The sequence below is a fragment of the Bactrocera tryoni genome, unplaced genomic scaffold (assembly GCF_016617805.1).
Source record: "Bactrocera tryoni isolate S06 unplaced genomic scaffold, CSIRO_BtryS06_freeze2 scaffold_25, whole genome shotgun sequence".
Classification (NCBI taxonomy): Eukaryota; Metazoa; Arthropoda; class Insecta; order Diptera; family Tephritidae; genus Bactrocera; species Bactrocera tryoni.
The window spans coordinates 20,854,884-20,877,981 of NW_024395977.1; the positions used below are offsets into that span (position 1 = coordinate 20,854,884).

The 23,098-nt window shown below is 35.8% G+C and overlaps 2 protein-coding genes, 1 long non-coding RNA gene and 1 pseudogene across 3 annotated transcripts; 3 read left to right on the forward strand and 1 right to left on the reverse strand.

Moving 5' to 3' along the window:
* The first annotated feature begins 4,446 nt into the window (after positions 1 to 4,446).
* Positions 4,447 to 5,640, forward strand: LOC120780548. Its single transcript, XR_005705903.1, has 3 exons — positions 4,447 to 4,606; positions 4,664 to 4,969; positions 5,064 to 5,640. It is a non-coding gene; the product is annotated as an uncharacterized LOC120780548 (long non-coding RNA).
* A 2,069-nt stretch (positions 5,641 to 7,709) lies between these two features.
* LOC120780933 lies at positions 7,710 to 19,348 on the forward strand. Its single transcript, XM_040113164.1, has 2 exons — positions 7,710 to 8,006; positions 18,945 to 19,348. The coding sequence occupies exon 2, from the start codon at positions 18,974 to 18,976 to the stop codon at positions 19,334 to 19,336; it is 363 nt and encodes a 120-aa protein (XP_039969098.1). The 5' UTR covers positions 7,710 to 8,006; positions 18,945 to 18,973; the 3' UTR covers positions 19,337 to 19,348.
* Positions 13,979 to 15,154, forward strand: LOC120780932 (annotated as a pseudogene).
* Positions 19,349 to 19,447: 99 nt separating the features above from the next.
* LOC120780535 (protein ALP1-like) lies at positions 19,448 to 21,129 on the reverse strand. Its single transcript, XM_040112794.1, has 3 exons — positions 20,365 to 21,129; positions 20,190 to 20,295; positions 19,448 to 20,121 (listed from the first exon to the last, which is right to left on the reverse strand). Exons 1-3 carry the CDS (start codon positions 20,990 to 20,992, stop codon positions 20,007 to 20,009), a joined length of 849 nt encoding a protein of 282 aa, XP_039968728.1. The 5' UTR covers positions 20,993 to 21,129; the 3' UTR covers positions 19,448 to 20,006.
* Between the last annotated feature and the right edge of the window lie 1,969 nt (positions 21,130 to 23,098).

The following is a 23,098-nucleotide window of genomic DNA, read 5'->3' on the forward strand; positions in this document are numbered from 1 at the left end:
CGAATCTTGGCTGCAAAGAGACAGTGGTTCGAGTCGATGTTAGGACATCGAAGCGCACGCACATCTAAAACACTGGAGACGTATCCTCCGTCTATCACAACAAGATCGATCTGGTAGGTGGTTTTTTGATCCGGAGGCAGACAGGATGAGTTGATGAATTTTTTTGTGCTGGAATCTAGTGCTACAGATAACCATAGCAGCTCACTACTTCCGGTCTTTGACCAAGTATCCTCTGGGTAGCCTAAGAACATCCGTTCGAAGGCGAAACATCCCCTACATAGGGTTGCCCTCGGATGAGAGACCCCCCTTTTGATGACGACCATGGCAAACGAAATAAGGACTACGATTTGAGGGCATGCACCTGGAATGCCCGGACCCTTAATTGGGAAGGTGGCGCTGCCCAGCTGGTTGATGTCCTCGCGAAAATAAAGGCTGACATCACCGCCGTCCAAGAAATGCGATGGACGGGACAAGGACAGAGACGAGTAGGTCCTTGTGACATTTACTACAGTGGCCATATAAAGGAGCGCAAGTTTGGTGTTGGATTCGTGGTGGGAGAGAGACTCCGTCACCGAGTACTATCATTCACTCCGGTGAATGAACGTCTAGCCACATTCCGCATAAAATCGAGATTCTTCAACATATCGCTGATTTGCGCCCACGCCCCGACGGAAGAGAAGGACGATGTGACCCAAGAAGCCTTCTAAGAGCGCTTGGAGCGCGCTTATGAGAGCTGCCCCCGTCACGATGTCAAAATCGTGCTTGGCGACTATAACGCCAAGGTGGGCAAAGAAGGTATCTTTGGCACTACGGTAGGTAAATTCAGCCTCCACGACGAAACTTCCCCAAATGGGTTGCGGCTGATTGACTTCGCCGGGGCCCGAAATATAGTTATCTGTAGTACTAGATTCCAGCATAAAAAGATTCATCAAGCTACCTGGCTGTCTCCGGATCGAAAAACTACCTACCAGATCGATCATGTTGTGATAGACGGAAGACACGTCTCCAGTGTTGCGTGCGCTTCGATGTCCTAACATCGACTCGGACCACCATCTTGTTGCAGCCAAGATTCGCAACCGCGAGAAGCTGCAATCACAACAGACAGCCGAACGATTTTCTACTCAGCTTGCACTCCTGCTCTCTGAGAGCACTCGTCAAGACCTCGGTATAAGGGAACTGTGGGACGGCATTTCAAATTCCTTACGTACAGCTGCAACCGAAACCATTGGTTTTCGGAAAGAGCAAAAGAACAGCTGGTACGACGGAGAGTGCTGTGTCGCAGCGGAGAGAAAACAGGCTGCCTACCTCACAACGTTACGACCACTACACGTGCGGGATGGGATAGATACCGAGAGTTGAAGAGGGAAGCGAGACGCATTTGCAGACAGAAGAAGAAAGAGGCCGAAATGCGTGAGTACGAAGAGCTTGATAAGCTGGCCGACAGGGGTAATGCTCCAAAATTCTACGAAAAAATGCGGCGGCTTACAGAAGGTTTCAAGACCGGAGCATACTCTTGTAGAACCCCCAAGGGTGATCTAGTGACCGATGCCCAGAGCATACTTAAATTATGGAGGGGAACACTTCTCCAGCCTGCTGAATGGCAGTGAAAGTCCACTCCAGGAGAAGGCGAACCCGATTCCCCAATCGATGACGATGGAGCAGACGTTCCATTGCCCGACCATGAAGAAGTTCGAATAGCAATTGCCCGCCTGAAGAACAACAAAGCGGCAGGGGCCGACGGATTGCCGGCCGAGCTATTCAAACACGGCGGCGAAGAACTGATAAGGAGAATGCATCAGCCTTTTTGTAAAATATGGTCGGACGAAAGCATGCCCAACGATTGGAATTTAAGTGTGCTATGCCCAATCCATAAAAAAGGAGACCCCACAATCTGCGCCAACTACCGTGGGATTAGCCTCCTCAACATCGCATATAAGGTTCTATCGAGCGTATTGTGTGAAAGATTAAAGCCCACTGTCAACAAACTGATTGGACCTTATCAGTGTGGCTTTAGACCTGGAAAATCAACAACCGACCAGATATTCACCATGCGCCAAATCTTGGAAAAGACCCGTGAAAGAAGAATCGACACCCACCACCTCTTCGTCGATTTCAAAGCTGCTTTCGACAGCACGAAAAGGAGCTGCCTTTATGCCGCGATGTTTGAATTTGGTATCCCCGCAAAACTAATACGGCTGTGTAAACTGACGTTGAGTAACACCAAAAGCTCCGTCAGGATCGGGAAGGACCTCTCCGAGCCGTTCGATTCCAAACGAGGTTTCAGACAAGGCGACTCCCTATCGTGCGACTTCTTCAACCTGCTTCTGGAGAAAATAGTTCGAGCTGCAGAACTAAATAGAGAAGGTACCATCTTCTATAAGAGTGTACAGCTGCTGGCGTATGCCGATGATATTGATATCATCGGCCTCAGCACCCGCGCCGTTAGTTCTGCTTTCTCCAGGCTGGACAAGGAAGCACAGAAAATGGGTCTGGCAGTGAGTGAGGTCAAAACGAAATATCTCCTGTCATCAAACAAACAGTCGTCGCACTCGCTACTTGGCTCTCACGTCACTGTTGACAGTCAGAACTTTGAAGTTGTAGATAATTTCGTCTATCTTTGAACCAGCGTAAACACCACCAACAATGTCAGCCTGGAAATCCAACGCAGGATTGCTCTTGCCAAGAGGTGCTACTTCGGACTGAGTAGGCAATTGAAAAGTAAAGTCCTCTCTCGACGAACAAAAGCAAACTCTATAAGTCGCTCATAATTCCCGTCCTGCAATATGGTGCAGAAGCTTGGGCGATGACAGCAACCGATGAGTCGACGTTACGAGTTTTCGAGAGAAAAATTCTTCGAAAGATTTATGGTCCTTTGCGCATTGGCCACGGCGAAAATCGCATTCGATGGAACGATGAGCTGTACGAGATATACGACGATATTGACATAGTTCAGCGAATTAAAAGACAGCGGCTACGCTGGCTAGGTCATGTTGTCCGGATGGATGAAAACACTCCAGCTATGAAAGTATTCGACGCAGTACCCGCCAGGGGAAGCAGAGGAAGAGGAAGACCTCCACTCCGTTGGAAGGACCAAGTGGAGAAGGACCTGACTTCGCTTGGAATATCCAATTGGCGCCACGTAGCGAAAAGAAGAAACGACTGACGCGCTGTTGTTAACTCGGCTATAATCGCGTAAGCGGTGTCAATTAAGAAGAAGAAGAAGAACTCCTTTTTGCGTGGTCGGCGCGCTTCAAAAAAAATAACCCTGGTCGGTCCAACACCGGGGTGTACCAAACTTTTTCGCGTAGAACTCCTTTTTGCGTGGGCGGCCTTCGGCCGCGCTTCAAAAAAAATAACCCTTGTCGGTCCAACACCGGGTGTATACATTTTTTTACTCCCCTAGAACTCATTTTTACATTGGCGACCCTCAGGCCGCTTAAATTTTTTATTGTTTATCAACGAATATGTTTCCTTTATTTAGGGTATAATATTTCTTTTTATTTTAACGCTTAACGTTAACACTAATTATTTGACAAATTTATTTTTACAAATGATGTAGATAAGGTAACACTGATTATTTGACAGTTTGTAATTCATTTGTTATTCTTAAATAGTCATAATTCAACAATAATTTAAATGTATAATAAAAGCTATTTTTGCAATAAATGATATAAAATAAATGTGTACAAACGAATTAGTGATGTGTTAGTGTATATAAAATTGGAAAATTATTAAAAAAAAAATTAATATTAAATTATTATTTATTTTTTTTTTGTAATAAAGTGAACAGATTATACCCCAACTACGAGAATCAACAACCTATAAAAGAAATAAACCTAGTCTGCCCAACACTGGGGTGTATTACATTTTTTTTCGCGTAGAACTCCTTTTTGCGTGGGCGGCCTTCGGCCGCGCTTCAAAAAAAAATAACCCTTGCCGATCCAACACCGGGTGTATACATTTTTTTACTCCCCTTGTTTACAATTATGAGGAAAACAAGCCTTGCCACATCTTAAACAGCAAATATGTAGGATTTTTAACAATTTTTCTTTGTTTGCTGTTTCGCGTGATTCTTTTTTTTATATTAACTATAATTCTACATGTGAATATGTGTAATATGTGATTTATGTATGTGACTGAAGTACTTTCGCGTAGTACTCCTTTCTGCGTTGGCGGCCTTCGGCCGCTCTTTAAAAAAATAACCCTGGTCGAGCGAATACCCGGGGTGACTGTAGTACTTTTGCGTAGTACTCCTTTCTGCGTTGTTCGAGCAGGGGTTGTTTTTTTTGAAGCGCGGCCGAAGTCCGCCCACGCAAAAAGGAGTTCTTCTTCTTCTTAATTGGCGTAGACACCGATTACGCGATTATAGCCGAGTTAACAACAGCGCGTCAGTCGTTTCTTCTTTTCGCTACGTGGCGCCAATTGGATATTCCAAGCGAAGTCAGGTCCTTTTCCACTTGGTCCTTCCAACGGAGTGGAGGTCTTCCTCGCTGAAATTTCAAAAAAGAGAACAGTGACGAAGATGACAAAGGTTTGGAAAACAATTCCATTGTACCATGATGAGACATATTTCACGCATTTTCGCATGACTCGTGAAACATTTGCAGTAAGTATTGTTGTTTACTTTGTGGAAGTACCTGATAAATAAATTAATTTGTCTTAGGACTTGAAAAATGCGTTAGAACCATTTTGGTCAACACCACACGGTGAATATTCCGTGGAACATTCCTTGCATATGACTCTTTGGAAGCTAAATAATAGAAGAGTCACATATCGTGAGCTTGCCGATAGATTTAATGTTGGGCAAGGAACTGCCCACAAACTTTTCCTCAAAACAATCAAGACAATCTACAAACTTAAAAACGAAATATGTTGATGCTTAGATGGAACGCATTTCAAAATTAACACTCCTCAAACAGATGCAATTAGTTATTATGACCGTAAAGGAAATTTTTCAGTTATTATGCAGGTATGTACTTGGCTAATAGATCTAATTTAAGATAAGTGTTATACTATATATTCAATTATTTAGGCCATATGCTACAGTAAGTTCTGTTTTTTAGATGTGTTCATCGGCTATCCAGGTAGCTGTCATGATGCCAATGTATGGAAAAATAGTCCACTTTACAAAGGGATCACATCTGGACAAATAAAACTTCCGAAAGATGCAATTATTCTAGCCGATTCAGCATATCCTGTTTCAAATACTTAATTGCTCCTTTCAGAGTTAACGGACATCTTTCCAGAGAGGAAAAACAATTCAACTATTATATGAGCTCAACCCGAATATTTATCGAGCAAACATTTGGAATTTTCAGGGCTAAGTTCAAAATATTGAATCATATTGATATGCGCAATATAGAAGACATATCAACTGTGATATTAGCTTGCGCAATTTTACATAATTTTATACTGCGAAGCAATCCGGTTCATTCTGAAGACAATCATACGAGTATGCCTGAAAATTTAGAAAATTCAAATGATCAAGATATGATTGAACTACCTGAAAATATAAATGACAATAATGAAGGAATTATCATACGAAATAACTTGAAATTGCTATTTATTTCATAGAAGTATTATTTCAATAATGTATATACATATGTACATATCAAATAAATGATTAATTGATTAAAATCTTGTTATACGAGTATCAGTTAATTTAATTAAAATCACCTACCCTAGACTACTAAACCATTTTCTGTTTCTTTTTTAAAAAAACATTAATTAATTAATAAATATTTCTTTTATTGAAAATAGGAACTCATTCTTACTATAATAAAAATATATATTAAATTAATATAAACATAAAGTTTATTATAAAATGAACACTTTTTATTTTTGGCACTCCAACATTGCTTTAATCCTTTCCTTGTCAACCATCAATTTTTCGATCTTCATAGTCTCTTCGTGCCGAATCTGCTCTTTCCGCGCTTCTTCTTAAAAAAAATCCAATGTTTCATGTGCAATAGTTTTTGGTTGTCCGACGACCTGTCGCGTCGTTGCGTTTTTTAATTCTCTTCTACGTCGCAAACAAATTTAAAATTTCCTCTGTATAAATTCTTTTGTTTGCGACAGAACCGGATACGCATATTTTCGAGCACCTTACCCCATAGGACGGTCTTTTTCTTTTTCCCGCCAGCAAACTCGGGCTCCAGGTTAAGTCGGGACCTTACTAGTAGTTTTGTAATCGGTGACTTTAACTTTTCGCTGAAAGTATAAATCACGATGATGTATTTTTCGATATTCAAGTGAATTAATATACTATATATTATTAAATTCAATAAATACCACTTTTACTTACCTCTCTTCTTCCATTACTACATATATACATATGTAGATATGTGTATGCTTTTTTCAATTTTGAATTGGTATTCAGAATATTTCCTTGACTTTTATATTTGCGCGCAGTACAAACATTTTTGATGCAGAATGATGACATTTGGCGCGCATCAAGAGTCAAATTTTTACTCGCTCGAACGTCTGACTTTTGCACGAGTTGCCACATTTTTACATCGAATATGATGTTTGCGCAATATTGCGCAGTACTGCCAAGCTCGAATAAGCCCATAATTTTTTATGTTTTCAAATGTACATATGTACAAAACACACCCTGTAGCACTGTTTCAAACCCAAGAATGGTAGAACACAAGCTTACGCGACCCCGATTGTGTCGGGACTCTTTTGAGATGAGAAGGAAAAGCATAATAAATCCTTTAATTTGTATACAGAAACGAAAACGTACTTCGATAGTCTACATAGAATTTTTTTTGACGCAATAATGTTGCGTGAAAATTTTTGTACTGCTCTCTCCAGACTGAATAAGGAAGCGAAGCAAATGTGGGCACGATCCCGATTGCTTTCGCGGTCGGGTAAAAAAACACGATTTCGGTACAAATGTAGTATGAGCTAATAGGGGAGCTTCTCCAGAGGAGGAATATTGACAAATACATACATAAATGCATAAATAAACAACATGCACTTCAAGAAATACTTCAACCAAGAACTCTTTCTTCAAGCGAATACAACTTGGTCACACATTTTTGCTGATCAAGCAAATAATTAAATTTTTATGCATTATGAAATTAGATACTTAAGGGGGTACTCTCATGTGAATGCATACATTTTACCACTTTTTAGGAAAATTTTTTTTTGCGACAACAAAATTCAATCTTCTTAATTTTTTAATATACATATTTTTATTTGTATTTTGAAATGTACAAAAAATTTTTTTTTTTCGTTTTTTACATTTTTAATATATTGATTTTTTTTTTTATCAAAGTAGTCCCCAACAAAAAAAAGTAGTTCACTGGTCATGGTGATAGCGGCTGTTCATGTTGTCTGAAATAAAAAAATCGAATGGATTATTATTCAGTAGTTCCGCGGCTATCGTCCGAAAATCTTGTTTTTTTCGTTAAAAATCGTTTAAAAAAAATATGAAAATATTTTCTAAAATAAACAATTTTGGTATTTAATATATAGAGAGTAAGAATAAAGAGCTAAGCAAAGAAGCTTGAATTTTATTCCCTAGTGACAAGTAAAACTTATAAGTGAGGAATACCAACAAAGATTTTGGTATCCCATTTTAAATTTTTTACACCAAAACTGGCGACGGGGACTAAAAATTACACCCACTCAGCACTGATTTATGGAAATTAATATTATAAATAATAATAAAGCAACAATAAAAGCACGAAAATAACAAATTGAGCAACATCAATAGTCAAGATTTCATAAATAAGTAAACAAAGTTAATAATCAACAAAGTTAAAATTGCGCAACAAAACAAAATGAAAACAGAGTGGTAATTAGTAAGCCTAAATAATAGCGTTAACAACAGCAGCAGCAACAATAAAAAAAACAACATTATCAACAGCAGCAGCAATAACAAGAACAAAAACGTCAACAGCAACAACAATAGCAGTAGTAACAGCAATCACAATTCCAACAACATCAATAGCGGCAACAAAAGTAACAGCAGTACCAAACAACAGAACCAAATAAGAGTAAGAAAACAAATAAATACAGATATATCGTAAATTTTTTAGAATAAGTAATAAAATACATAGCAATGTGTAAAAATTATCGCACAATAGTGTAAAGCAAAACAAATTTCAATCCAATGGGGTGTATACCGATTGTTGCAAACTCGAAAACAAATAATAAGGGTGTTACGCTAACAAAATGTACAGCGAATTCGCAATTGCAAATATGCAAGACCATTTGCACGATATTGTGAATTGCCCTATAATGTTTCACTAGAACAGTGACTCCAAAACTGTAACGATAAAATTTTTAATACGTCTCGACTAAAATTGTTTTGAAACTGTTAGATAAGTGTCTTCACTACAAGAGTAGCCCGCACCTCTCAAACCGTATAAGATCAATTAAAATATACAGTAGGAACTTCCTACACAAAACAAATTTGAAACAAAATTCTCTCAAAATGGAAGCATCCACCATACCATTCTTTCAAGTAATTTTAAACTGTATTAATGGAATTGCAGAATTTGACGGCCGAGATCCGAACCATTTAACGGGTTTTATTAGGCAAATTGAAGTCATATCCGTACTACCCGCAATATTACCTTTTTATTCCAAAAAATCAAAAATTTGTATTCAATTATCTGAAAGGAAGATGCGTAGGAAAAACTAGGAAAATAATTGGCAGATATGGACAAGTTAGTGATTGGGAAACATTGAAAAAATACTTTTGAGCAATTGCGGGGAAAAGAAAAATTCAGCGGAACTTATCAGTCTCGACACAACAATAGAACTAAACTCCATAATGGAATATTAGCGCATAATTTCTCAACGAATGAAGTTAATAGGATAGCGCTCATTTAAGGAACATCTCCCGGAACCCACTAAAATTATGATTAAAGCAAGCTACCCGGATAGCCTAGATAAGGCATTAAAAATAATATTAGAAGCTAGACATGAAGGCTTCGCAGCGCTAGGGCAACAAAAGAAGCATCCCAACCAAATTATAAATAATATTCTCGCTTATAACAGTAGTTATAATAGATATAATAATAATATGCACACTACAGATATAATGGTGGCTATGTCCCAAGAAAGAAAAATAACAATAATAAAATGGCTATGTCGCAAGAAATGTAGGTAATAACTATAACAGTGGTAACGGATCAAGCCAAACTAGAATGACAAAAAAAACAACAAACACAAATTATAACCAACTGGGAAATTTTGACTCACGAAGAAACTTTAATCAACAAAGAGACGGGAATCAAACGCGAAATTATAACCAACCAGGAAGTTATAATATGTCTGCAATATAAAATCGAGATAAACCAGAACCAGATATTGGCAATGCATATACAAATTTTCATGGGATTCACAAAACAATTACTCTATATAATAATAGATACACCCATAAGAATGTTATATTTCATCATTGGCATTGGAGCAGAGTTCAGCCTGATCCACGAAAATATTTGTAACCTGAAATGGAAGATTAAAGTAGATTGTAAGTCACACCAATGTTAAGAAAAACGGAAGTTATGAATCCTTGCAGATTTAAATAATTTAATGAAAAAGTATTCAAATGTTAATTCCTTGAATGTAATTTCAACAAGAACTTGATAGATTGATTGATTGATTCAATACGAGGAATGCACCGCGACCTTTGGTCTATTGTGCCCTCTCCTAACTTACATAGACTCACCTAGCCCCAGCGCATTGATGAAGTTCAATAGACTTCCAGGCGCTAGTGAGGCTATGCGATCCCTATCTGGAAACATTGATCCAAGGGCCTTAGTCCTGCGTCTGCAGACTGCTGCGCAGTCAATCAGCAGGTGCTCCGGGGTTTCGGGCTCCAAGTCGCAGAACCGGCAGTTAACGCAAGACGATAGGCCCATGTTGTACAGGTGCCTATTCAACTTGCAGTGGCCGGTATACCATGCGACCAGTAGCCTGAGTTTGTTCCTGGGGAGGTTTATTATAACCTTGAACCTACTCAAATTTTATCCTCCCATTAGCAGCTTGGCAGGTCTCATACCGCGCGTTTGCCGCCAATGCTCCTCAAGAACTTTGATAGACTTATTGGTAACAATATCTTAAGGATGATAAATGCAATAATAGACTACCCAAACAGTATTTTAAAAACAAATAAAACAATACTAACCTTTTATCTAACAAAAGAAAAAGAAGTATATATAAAAAAATTGAGCTATAAAGGCAATGAGGTGTAAATCTTCAATAATGATATAAAAGATAAATATGTATGTATGTCACAGAATTCATTGACACCAATCACCTTAACGGTATATACAAAAATATACTTATATTATACTAAAAAGATATAAAAGCGTATTTTACAACGAAGAAGATAATTTAACATTTACAAGTTCAACAAAACATAAAATAATAACCAAAATACTCTAAAATTTACCGATACCCAGAAGTACACAAACCGGAAATAGAGAAGCAAATAGGCCAAATGTTCACCCAAGGTATAATTAGAGCATCCTCTAGTCCTTGCAACAGCCCCAAGAATCTAAGAATGCCCTTTGGGTTGCGAAATGCACCGGCAACGTTCCAAAGGCTAATGAATGATATATTAAAAGAATATATCGACAAAATTTGCATTGTGTACATGGACGATATACTAGTATTTTCTACAAACGTAGAAGAGCACCTAGAATCATTGAGCAAAATTTTAATGAGAATAAAAGAAAAAATCTAAAGATCCAATTAAATAAATGCGATTTCCTAAGACAAGAAACAAATTTCCTAGGTCACTTGATTACAAAAGATGGTATTAAACTAAACCCTCAAAAAGTGGAAGCAATAGAAAGGATTCTATTTCTAAAAAGCGTTAAGGAAATAAAATCATTTTTAGGTATTACGGGATATTACAGGTAATTCATAAATGATTACTCAAAAATCGCATATCATTTAACAAAGTATTTAAAAAAGAGCACAAAAATGAACGTTAATGACAAGGACTACAAAGATTCGTTCGATAAATTAAGAATGTTGATTAAAAACGATCCCCTTCTTATCCACCCAGACTTTACAAAAATGTTTACTCTTGTCACAGATACTAGTAACTTTGCTCTAGGAGAAGCCCTTATGCAAGATAGCAAAACAATTTCATTTGCCAGTCGTACTTTGTATGGGCATTACAGTACGATAGAAAAAGAGTTACTTGCAATGGTTTGGGCAACGAAATACTTCCGTCCGTACTTATTTGGCCGACACTTCGTTATTAAAACTGATCATAGACAATTAGTTTGGCTGAACAACTCAAAAGAAGCAAACGCTAAACTCCAAAGATGGAAAATAAAACTAAATGAATTCGATTTCGATATTAATTATATAAAAGAAAAGAAAAATTATATTGCAAATGGTCTAAGCAGACTAAATTATAAAAATAATAATATGATGGAATTGAATTTAAACGAAATATTCAATGGTGATGACAGATTCAGTGTACAACGCAATCAATACACCCAACTCTTTTTTTACACGGTAGATACATTCCTCAGAAATCCGTGTAAAAAAAACCTTGTAAAAAAGAGACATTTCCTGTAGAAAAAGGGGGGATACGTTCCATATCACGTGTAAGATTAAATAAAGAACTATATTTACTTCGAAAAACCGTGTAAAAATTGTTGAAAACTATAAAATTTCAGATATGCATACAAATTCTATGTTCATATGGCATTTTATTGAGCATTAAAACTTAAAATACATAATTCATACTTTTGAATAATTGATAGATTAAGCAAAGAACAATAGAAATCTGTTAATCCAGAACTAAGAACAGACAAATCAGAATAGAAATAAGGAAAACACATGAACATTGCTACATAATTACTACTTGATAACAAGCGCCATTGTTTGCGACGAACTGGACTAAAGTCGGTATCATCGCTGGAGATATCCATTTCAGCAATGTAAATATCATGCCAAAAAATGTGTAATTAAGAGTTATAGAATAAGGGGATTTCCCAGTTACTTCTATGTATGTTCATTTCAGCAATGGTGCTAAGTGTGGTAAAAACAAACATAATTACAAGACAGTGGGTTAAAAACCGCAGTACATTAAAATTTTTTTTCTCAACCGTGTAACTTCATATTCGTGTAAAAAGAAATCGTGTAAAAAAAGAGTTGGGTGTATATAAAAAAAATCAACTTATAATTCAAAGAGCGCAAAGACAATCAATAAAGAAAATAATACATCAAAGGAAAATAAGAAACATAATAAACGTAACACTTGAAAGTGACATTTTAAAAATAATGCAAGAGAATCTACCCGACAAAGGATTAATCGTAATTTACTGCCCAGATGACAAATTATTTTTACAAATTCGAAGTTATATATACATACAATTTTTCGCAAATAATGCAAATCTAAAAATAATGAAATCAAACATAATTTTAAAGGATGTAATAGACAAAGGAGAACTTTTAACATTGATAGACGAGAAACACCTGGAAAATAATCACAGGGGAATAAATGAAATATTTGAGGAAATAAAGAAAACACACTACTACCCCAAACTACAAAAGGAAATACATCAATACTTGTGAAATATGCAATAAAGTGAAGTTCGATAGAAACCCTATCAAATATAATTTAAATATTACGGAAACTCCTAAGAAACATAATGAAATTGTTCATTTTGATATTTGGTACTCACAAAGAAACGTATTGTACTTCATAAGCATCGATGAATTAACAAAATACACAACAGCCACATCATTAAAGAAAGAAAGAGCAAGTAATCGTATCGAATGAAATTTCGTAACGTGTCGAGTGTGCGGATCGTTGCACTCGATGCGAAATGAATAGAAATTTTATGAAATAACTTCCCTGGTGTAGCTCTAAATGACATTTGCGAATAACGAAACAAAACAAAAGAAAAAATTATTTGAATTTGAATTGAACGTAAATATTAAAATTTATTATATGTTTGTATATAAATTTACTAAATTTAGTTTTTGCAGCCAAAAAAATGAACCCTAAGGTGTTTTTTTGGGTCGGCTTTAGTATACCATCCCAGGATTTCGGGAATAAAATGGGTATGGTCGGATAGAGGAGATTCTCCAGATCACGAATATATATGGTTATAGCCGCAGGAAGCTTATAGTTTTCGAGTTATTCGCGTTTTAAGTTGAAAATTTGCAATATTTTAATTACATATTTTCGATATATAAAATTAATTTTGCACTTATATTTTTCACTTTTATATACACTAACACATCACTTATTCATTTGCACACATTTATTTTATGTAATATAGTGCAAAAATAGCTTTTAATACGCATTTAAATTATTGTTGAATTTGATTATTTGAGAATAACAAATGAATTACAAACTGTCATATAATCAGTGTTACCTTATCGACATCATTTGTAAAAATAAATGTGGCAAATAATCAGTGTTACTATAGTAAAATACTTACAAACTAAAATAAAAAAAAATATATATAAAGTAATATTATACCCTAAATACAGGAAACATAATCGTTGATAAATATTAAAAAAATTATAAAAATTTAAGTGGCTGCCAATGTAAAAATGAGTTCTACGGGAGAAAAAATTTATATACCCGGTGTTGGACCGACCAGGGTTATTTTGAAGCGCGGCCGAAGGCCGCCCACGCAAAAAGGAGTTCTACGCGAAAAAAATTTGGTTCACCCCGGTGTTGGACCGACCAGGGTTATTTTTTTGAAGCGCGGCCGAAGGCCGCCCACGCAAAAAGGAGTTCTGCGCAAAAAGGAGTTCTGCGCAAAGAAGTAGCAATGTCGTTGAGGGCATAACAACCACTCTAACATCAATGCGATCTAACAGATATAAGTACTGCTACTTTTAAAGCAAAGTACCGTTGCTTTTATTTGGCATTTTTATAATTATTTCGTGTTTGGAAGATTAAGTTGTGTGGACATATAATTATATTAATTTTTATTAAAATTACGGAAATATTTTTGAAAAAAATGGAAAATAATTCATCAGGTATGATAAATTAAATATTGAAAAGAATATTTGAATCATTGTTTCTAATACTTTGTTACAATTATATGTAGATCTGAAACAAGAAGCGACTATAAATGTTCGCAAATCAAACAAATTGAGCGTGTCAGAGGTGAAGAGAATGTGGAATATTTCAAAAATATTCAACACATTTCAAACAAAGGAGAGCTGCATATTATTCTGCGAAGAGGAGGGTCTCATTGCCAGAGGAAGGACTTGCAGGGTGCATAGACTGCCGATGGTGCTCTCCATGACGGGAAATAGCACCGTCGGTACGTTTAGGTGCCGAAAAGGATCTTGCCGAATGCGTTCCGGAATATCTCGATCCACGGGCACCTGGCTGGAAAATGTTAGAATACCATTACCACAAGTTTTTTTACTTAATGTTTTGCTACGCATCGCACTGGTCGCATGACGTAGTAAGGAAAAACAGTATTGTCAGGGAATCTATTTTATCTAGCGCTACCATATGTGACTGGTATAATTACTGTCGCGAAGCGGTAGTTTTATAACAAGTGGAAAATCAGAAGGCGGTAGGTAAAATAGGTGGCCCTGGCAAAAAGGTCCAAATTGATGAAAACAAATTCGGGAAGAGGAAATTTAATAAAGGTAAGGTTAAAAATATACAATATTAGGTACTTACTTATATGTTTTCTCATTTTAGGCAGGAGTGTGGAAGGTCACTGGGTGTTGGGGATGATTGAGGATGGGAGCGACGACCTGCGGCTGGAGGTATGCCCAGATAATGTTAGGTCTGCGGAGGTGCTCATACCCCTGATTAAGAAGCATGTTGCGCCAGGAACTACATTAAGCACAGATTGCTGGAAGGCGTACGATGGTTTGGCGAATCACGGGTATGAGCACCGAAAAGTAAATCACAGCGATTTAGACAATCCATTTGTGGCTGCAGATGGAACGCATACGCAGCGTATAGAGTCCCAGTGGCGTGTGATTAAAAGGTTTTTTGCGAGGAACAACCACAACAATCCCGAAAACTTCGCCGACCTAATTTTTGAGTATGTTTGGCGGAAAAATGTGGCCAATAGACACGAAGATCCTTTCGTCAAATTATTAGAGGCAATAAAATTTATATACAAGCCTTAATACACGTTTGTTTTATTAAATTTAAATAATTTCTTTATATTTTATGTTCAACGCGAAAAATTCTGATACACCCTGGTGTTGGACCGACCAGGGTTATTGTTTTTTATAGGTTGTTGATTTTCGTATTTGGGGTATAATCTGTGCCCTTTATTTCATTTAGTTATTTTACAAATGATGTTGATAAGGTAACACTGATTATATGACAGTTTGTAATTCATTTGTTATTCTTAAATAATCAAATTCAACAATAATTTAAATGCGTATTAAAAGTTATTTTTGCACTATATTATATAAAATAAATGTGTGCAAATGAATAAGTGATGTGTTAGTGTATATAAAAGTGAAAAATATAAGTGCAAAATTAATTTTATATATCGAAAATATGTAATTAAAATATTGCAAATTTTCAACTTAAAACGCGCATATCTCGAAAACTATAAGCTTCCTGCGGCTATAACCATATATATTCGTGATCTGGAGAATCTCCTCTATCCGACCATACCCATTTTATTCCCGAAATCCTGGGATGGTATACTAAATTCTTCCCCAAAAGTAATCCCATGGCTTTACCTGAAGCAGCGTAAGAACATTTTAAATTACACCGTTTAACTTGGTATAGATCTTATTATTTTAAATCATTTACAGATTCAGGAAGCGATTTAGACTGACCAAAGACGCATTTACATTCATCGTATCGGAAATAGAATTTAACGGGCATTTATCAACCGCAGTATCACCAATTCTTAAATTAGCAGCGACTTTGTCCATGCAAAAGCACGCTGTATTGTTGAACGAACCATTGGTACACTGAAAGGCCGGTGGAAAATTTTAAGTAATGATAAAAGAAGTCGGTATAGTCCTGAAAAGATGGCAAAGTTCGGCAATGTATGTGCAGCGTTGCATAACATCTGCACACAATTTAAAAATTCAACATATTGCAGATATTTTGTAAATGAAAACAATGATACAGAAATAGATACCGGAAATGAGACCCAATTAACTAAAAGTGGTCATAAAATTAGAAATCATATTATGTTTTCTTTAGATAATAATTGAATTCGCTTTACGTGATTTTGTCGCACTGCGACTGGTGCATGGTGTCGGATCTCCTTCTTCCTCGCTATCTATAATCATTTCTACCAACTCATTTAATCCTTCTTCGGGCTCTACATTTCCAAAAGATTTTACTACGGTCAACCTTTCTACAGCAACATCTATCCCCGTAGCTGGAGGAGTTGCTCTTCTGCTGCAGTTAATACCTTTTCCTCGTACGGACCACCACCAGTCCTTTGTTTCGAGGCTTTGTTGAAAGAAATTTCCTTTTTTATGTTGTGCTTCTGATCAGCAAATACCTATTTTTGTATTTTAGTATTATTTTAATAATCCATTATCTTCATCTTACTTTTCGCCAAGATTTAGCATCTTCATCGGTGGTCCGGCAGCCTTCAGTTTTAAAGTCAGCTTATTTGCTGCAACTTTGTCTTGCCCACAATTAGGCAAAATATTTTTTGCCAAGTCCTCATGCTTTAGCATAAAGTCACTCCTAAAATTTTTTTTACGCATATTTATTTTGTTTACAGTGGTCCTTAAATTATTAGTTATAATTATATTACATGTTACATAAACTAAATAAATGAAAAAGAACTTACATTTTGCCCCTCGGATTACTTTTAGCTGATATATTCAAATTTTTATACCCTGAACAGGGTATATTAAGTTTGTCACGAAGTTTGTAACACCCAGAAGGAATCGTCGGAGACACTATAAAGTATATATATAAATAATCAGTATTTCGAGCTGAGTCGATTTAGCCATGTCCGTCTGTCTGTCTGTCCGTCTGTCCGTCTGTCTGTATATATACGAACTAGTCTCTCAGTTTTTAAGATATCTTTTTGAAATTTTGCAAACGTCATTTTCTCCTCAAGAAGCTGCTCATTTGTCGGAACGGCCGATATCGGACCACTATAACATATAGCTGCTATACAAACTGAACGATCGGAATCAAATGCTTGTATGGAAAACTTTCACATTTGACCAGACATATTCACGAAATTTGGTATATGGTATTTTCTAAGGCAACAATGTAATCTCCGAAGAAAATGTTCAGATCGGTTAACTATAGCATATAGCTGCCATACAAACTGAACGATCGGCATCAAGTTCTTGTATGGACAACTTTCACATTTGACAAGATATATTCACGAAATTTGGTATATGTTATTTTTTAAGGCAACAATGTAATCTCCGAAAAATTTGTTCAGATCGGTTAACTATAGCATATAGCTGCCATACAAACTGAACGATCGGAATCAAGTTCTTGTATGGACAACTTTCACATTTGATATGATATATTCACGAAATTTGGTATATGTTATTATTTAAGGCAAAAATGTAATCTCTAAAAAACTTGTTTAGAACGGATTACTATAGCATATAGCTTCCATACAAACTGAACACATAGTTACTAACAGTAATGCACCTGTGAAGGGTATTTAGCTTCGGTACAACCGAAGTTAACGTTTTTTCTTGTTTTATTTAATTTGTGCTATAACTTGTCTCAAATAGCTAACGAATGAAATTTCGATCCTTTCGTACAAACGAGAACTCGTTATCGAATGAGAAAATTTCAAATTTTGAAAGTTCCTATTCGATAGCGAGTACAACGATCCGAAAACAAAAAAAAATCATTAATTTCGCTCGTTAACGTGTGCCGCGATTCGGGCCCTGGTTTTCGCACGAAAACTTGTGTTTTCGTCCATGTAAAATCTATCAAACGAAAACACAGTTTTCGCTGAAAACTACTTGAAAACTTACATTCCACTCATTATAATCGGTGCCTGCTCTAGTTTAACCGATGTTTTTGATATTTGTTTGCATTCCATACACAAAACAGCTGTCGCTTGATATTCTCATATTAGGGGGATTCTCTTGCTCTCGCAAAACTTTGCACGGTGCAGAAATTGCAGAATTTTCCTTTTGGTGCAACAGCACAACAACAAACAGACCCGGAAAATTATTTGCAATAGCTATAAATACTATGTCAGACCAAAACCCACGTTTATTTTCGTGCCATAATATATCACTACATTCTGCAATGGGTGCACTCCTTGGCTTGCATATTTCGGTATAGGATTTTTGCTTTTTGTGTCATCGAGCAATCTTGCAAGAGCAATAGAATGCCGTTATTGATAGTTGTCAGTGAAAACTCATCGAAAACACACATTGTCGGTCCGAACGACTTATACCTTGTTTATACGAACGCATAATACGGTTTCACCGAATACACTATACTTCAAAACGTATGTATAAACTCATTTTAAAGACGCTTTGAAATGATCATGTGTGTTCACTCGCACTCATTTTTCAATCGGTATTTCATTTCTCGCTTCGGTTAGAAGGTGCGTATAAACACCTCACGTTATCGAAACAAAGACAAAATCAGCTGATTGCCTTATGGCAGTCAAGTGAACAGGGCTGCCAGATATTTTTCTTATTGAAAATGCATAATTTATATCATGAACAAACTGGAAAATCTAGTAAATTGTGTTATTTCGTATTTATCTTAACCAAATCTAAATATAAAGCAACAATTAACTTTGACTTTACTTGTGCAATTAATATTTATTGAAAAACTTTGCTAAGAACTTATTTTTTTGCAAATAACTGAAAACCGGCAAGCTCTGTCAGTTAAGCGTATATTTATTTGAGCTTTTCGATTTGTCCGCATTATTTATACCAAAAGTGAAAAAATTTTATTAATCCAAGTATTTTTTTTTTTAAAATCCAAGTATGTAGACCTGGTTACTTCTAGTTTTGATTGATCAATCATTTTCAAGTTTCAGGAAAGAAAACCTACCAAAGGGTAATGGAGTCTTTTGCCAAAGACTGGAAGCAGACTCAGGACAATTTAATCGGCGCATTAAAGGAGCAGAACACAAATTATTTAAGCACCATGGAAAAATTATTGGAAAAAAATCGCGTAGAAATAGCCAAAATGCTGGAACAGGATCGTCGTGAGACAGCTAATATGTTTTCAAACATGGTCAGCATGATCCAGCCGCCATCACTTACATCAATGTGGTATCCCCACCAAATTGGGGTTCCATCACGTAGTGCAGTGCTATCTGATTCATTGTTCAGTAATTTTTTGACTTCTCAAGCCGATGCGCCAACTCCGGAATGTAATGGTATTTTTGCATCCACACCGCAGTCATCTCCAGCTAAATAACATGACCTTGATATTAGCTGTTAACTTTTAAATCATATTAATTAATGAATTGTATGAGCTCTTTAATTTTCTAATACACGTTTTGAAATTGTTAAAGTTTACACAGCGATTTTCTTATATTAAGGAAATAGGGGTTAGCACATACATATAATTAATATAATAATACGAGTATATTCAATAGTATGATTCCGCTAACTGAAATGTTTATGAGTAGGAAAAAATTGTTAGAAATGTGATGTTCGTAAAGGATAATTGTCTTTCAGCCAATTTTTAATATTATTTCGCAAATCTTTGGGATGGATGTTTCTTTCGCTAATCATCTCACTTGTAATAGTATCTTGTGGCTGTGGGTAATGTATATCTTCTTGGACGGATTGGGACCAGAACTCCAAATATGATTCCTTCTGCTGCTCAACATAGTTGTGTATAATTGCACAAGCCAGAACAACTTGTGGAACGAAAGCAGGGTCGACATCGATTCGTTTTGCAATGCATCGCCAGCGTCCTTTCAATCTGCCGAATGCGTTTTCTACCACTATTCGTGCGGAACTCAAGTGGCAATTGAACGATTCCTCTTCAGCATTTAAGTTGCCAATAAATGGCTTCATCAACCATGGAAGAAGAGGATATGCAGGGTCCCCAACAAGAAATAGAGGCGTTTCAATATTATTTACCAATTTTGTGTATATTGGAATACGGGTTGAGGAGTTTTGAATAATCCTGATTCCTTAAATACCGTCGCATCGTGAGTACTACCTGGAAGCTTCACGCTGACGTCTGTAAACCTGTATTAATTGAACAAAATGTTTAATAATTTACACCAAAATGTACGTTTTACTACAAATCTTCTTACAAATAGTTGTTATCTACGACCCCTTGCATTACAATCGAAGGCCATCCTTTTCTATTTATAAAATCTAAGAATCCATCACTTGGCGGCAAGACTGGAACATGGGTACCTGAAAAATTTATAGATTTACTAGCTACATATATTTATGTACCAGCTTAAGCTATTCGATGAATATTACCATCAATTGCACCAATAATGTTTGGAATACAAGACTTCTTTTCGAATTCATTTGCAATTATTAATGCCTCTTCCAATTTTGGAAACTTGATCATTTCATTTTTCAGTTGTATTAGGGCACTCACTACTAAATGAAAGTATTTGTGAACTGTGCTTTTATGTACACCAAAAACATCACCGACAACCCGATATTCTGCACAAGATGCTAATTTGTATAGACAGATTGCAATTTGTTTATCTGTTGGAAGAGGCAAAGTGACGCACGGCTCACAGTCCCTTCTGAGAAAAGGATCCAGTTTTTCACAAAGCAATAAGAAAGACTTCTTGCTCATTCGGAACGCTTCGAAGTAGCACTCTTCGTTTACTGGCTGCTTGAGGGTCCACCAAAAGTTGTCGTTTCGTTTCCTTTTCTGTAAACTACGAATTCGCGGCACATTGGTTGTTAAAAATAAATTTGGAACATTGCTGTGTGAAACCCAAAATTCTTTTAAGTTTTCCTTTCTTTTGTCAAGCAACTTGAATATATCTGAATCCGCAGTCAAATGTTGATTTATACGAATAGATCTCTTTCTTTGCACCGCTTTCATTAAAGTAAAAAGCAAGATTTTAGAACTGTTTTCTCCGTTCATCTCGGTGAATTTAATACCAATGAAGGAATATCAACAGAAAACAGCTGATTCGACATGCATTACAAAGCGGTTGCACTGAACACGGTTTTAAGTCTATTGCATAAACACTTGGCAAGAAAGCGTATTGAGTCGATGCGGATTCGATTAATGCGTGGTATAAACGTGGTATTAGATTCCACAACATACAAATGCGTTTTCAAAATGTTTTCAATGTCGGTCCGAACATAGTATAAGCCTTTAAATATTACCATTTATATACATACATATATATATATATATATATATATTGCAAACTGAATTTTCTTTAACAATCAATATTTTGACAACATTTATGTATGCTATTTACTGTATTAACATTATTTTTTTGGTTTATATTGTTGTACTACGTATAATTTACAATACTAAATACATTAATTTACTAATTCATAATATTCACACAATTTGTACATATGCATATAAGCTAAATTAACAATAACATTTTAAATAAGTTGATTTAAAACAATTAGTATTGAGTTATTTAAATATCCCAATAACAGTGATTGGGTCCGACTTGAGATTTCTTCTCCAAAATTTGCAAATATCTAAAGTGAATAGAAAGAATTGAATTATTCATTTTTTATTTATTTATTGAGGTATCTACGTTAAATTAAAAAAAAACTGTAATTACTAATACTATACTATTAGATACACTCCAGCTGACACTCATCCAATTAAGATATGCAAAGTTTTTCATCATCTTGTATAGGTGCTACCGCCAGGAATAAAGGGATGTTAAACTTATTCCAGTGTGAGAGCGCTTCAGATTGAACAAAATTACAATTTTTGGGCATTTATCAACCCAATACCCAACATTTAGTATGAATAAAAATTACTAAATAGTGGTTATTTATTATATGGAGAAACTATTTACATCTTTTTAAAGAATATTATAACAACTGACTTTTGTCCTTTCAATACCCAATAATAGGATTTAAGCTTGTTAGCTCTCAATCATTAAATGTTTTTAATCATTTTCCATTGAAAATAAAACTATGATGCTTAAAATTACAAAACGTTTCATCAAATACCTTTAAATTTCACAAATTTATTTAATTTTCATTGTTTTACATTTTTTATAGGTGGTCTTGAACGATGCAACAAATCCCTCCGTTTACATATTTTTTTGGTAAGATTTCTATCTGGCCATCGCTCGTTTCCAATTGCTAAACGTCAAAACCTCCTGAACTCGATCAACTGTCAAAGTTTAGGTGGTTTTGACGTTTAGCAATAGTTCTCTCACTTCCAGTGAGAGAGGAGTTAAACATCTCTTTATCACTGCTACCGCTTTCAACATGATTATGTCGTTTGAATAAGGAAATGTCGAATGAGCGTTTGGTACACAACTGTCGTTAATCTTGCTTTATAGCAGATAAAGTCAAGCACACTCAATGTTGATAAATTCGCCCACGACTTTAATGAATACATAAGTAAACGTGTGAAATATTTTTATGAAATTTATATATTAACTAATAGTTGTTAACTTACATTCTCCCACTTTATTGAAAATTTCATCAATATATTCGTCAAGTTTTGTCTTATCACCTTCAGCCATTGGTAAATGCACTATTTGTGCCATTCATGCAAACACTTGAAAAATCACCCAACATTTTGTGATACATTTATTGTTCTGGATTGAAGTGACTGGAAACACTGTTCCCCCCGGGCGAAGCAGAGGAAGAGGAAGACCTCCACTCCGTTGGAAGGACCAAGTGAAGAAGGATATGGCTTCGCTTGGAATCTCCAATTGGCGCCACCTTGCGAAAAGAAGAAACGACTGGCGGGCAGTTGTAAACTCGTTTGTAACCGCGTAAGCGGTTTCCATGCCAGTAAAGAAGAAGATATACTTACATTACAATTCCAGCATATTTTTTAACATGTATTTACTGAATATAAAACAATTTCTACAAGAATTAAAAAATCAACATGGAAGGTATTGCGCTGATGGAATTAAAATCACACTAGTTCCCAGTTCTTAATCATTAATACCATATCTGGATAACACTAGAATGTTAATGAAATATTATTGTTTTTTTCGTATTATATGATTGTGTCTTGAAGGAAATAACT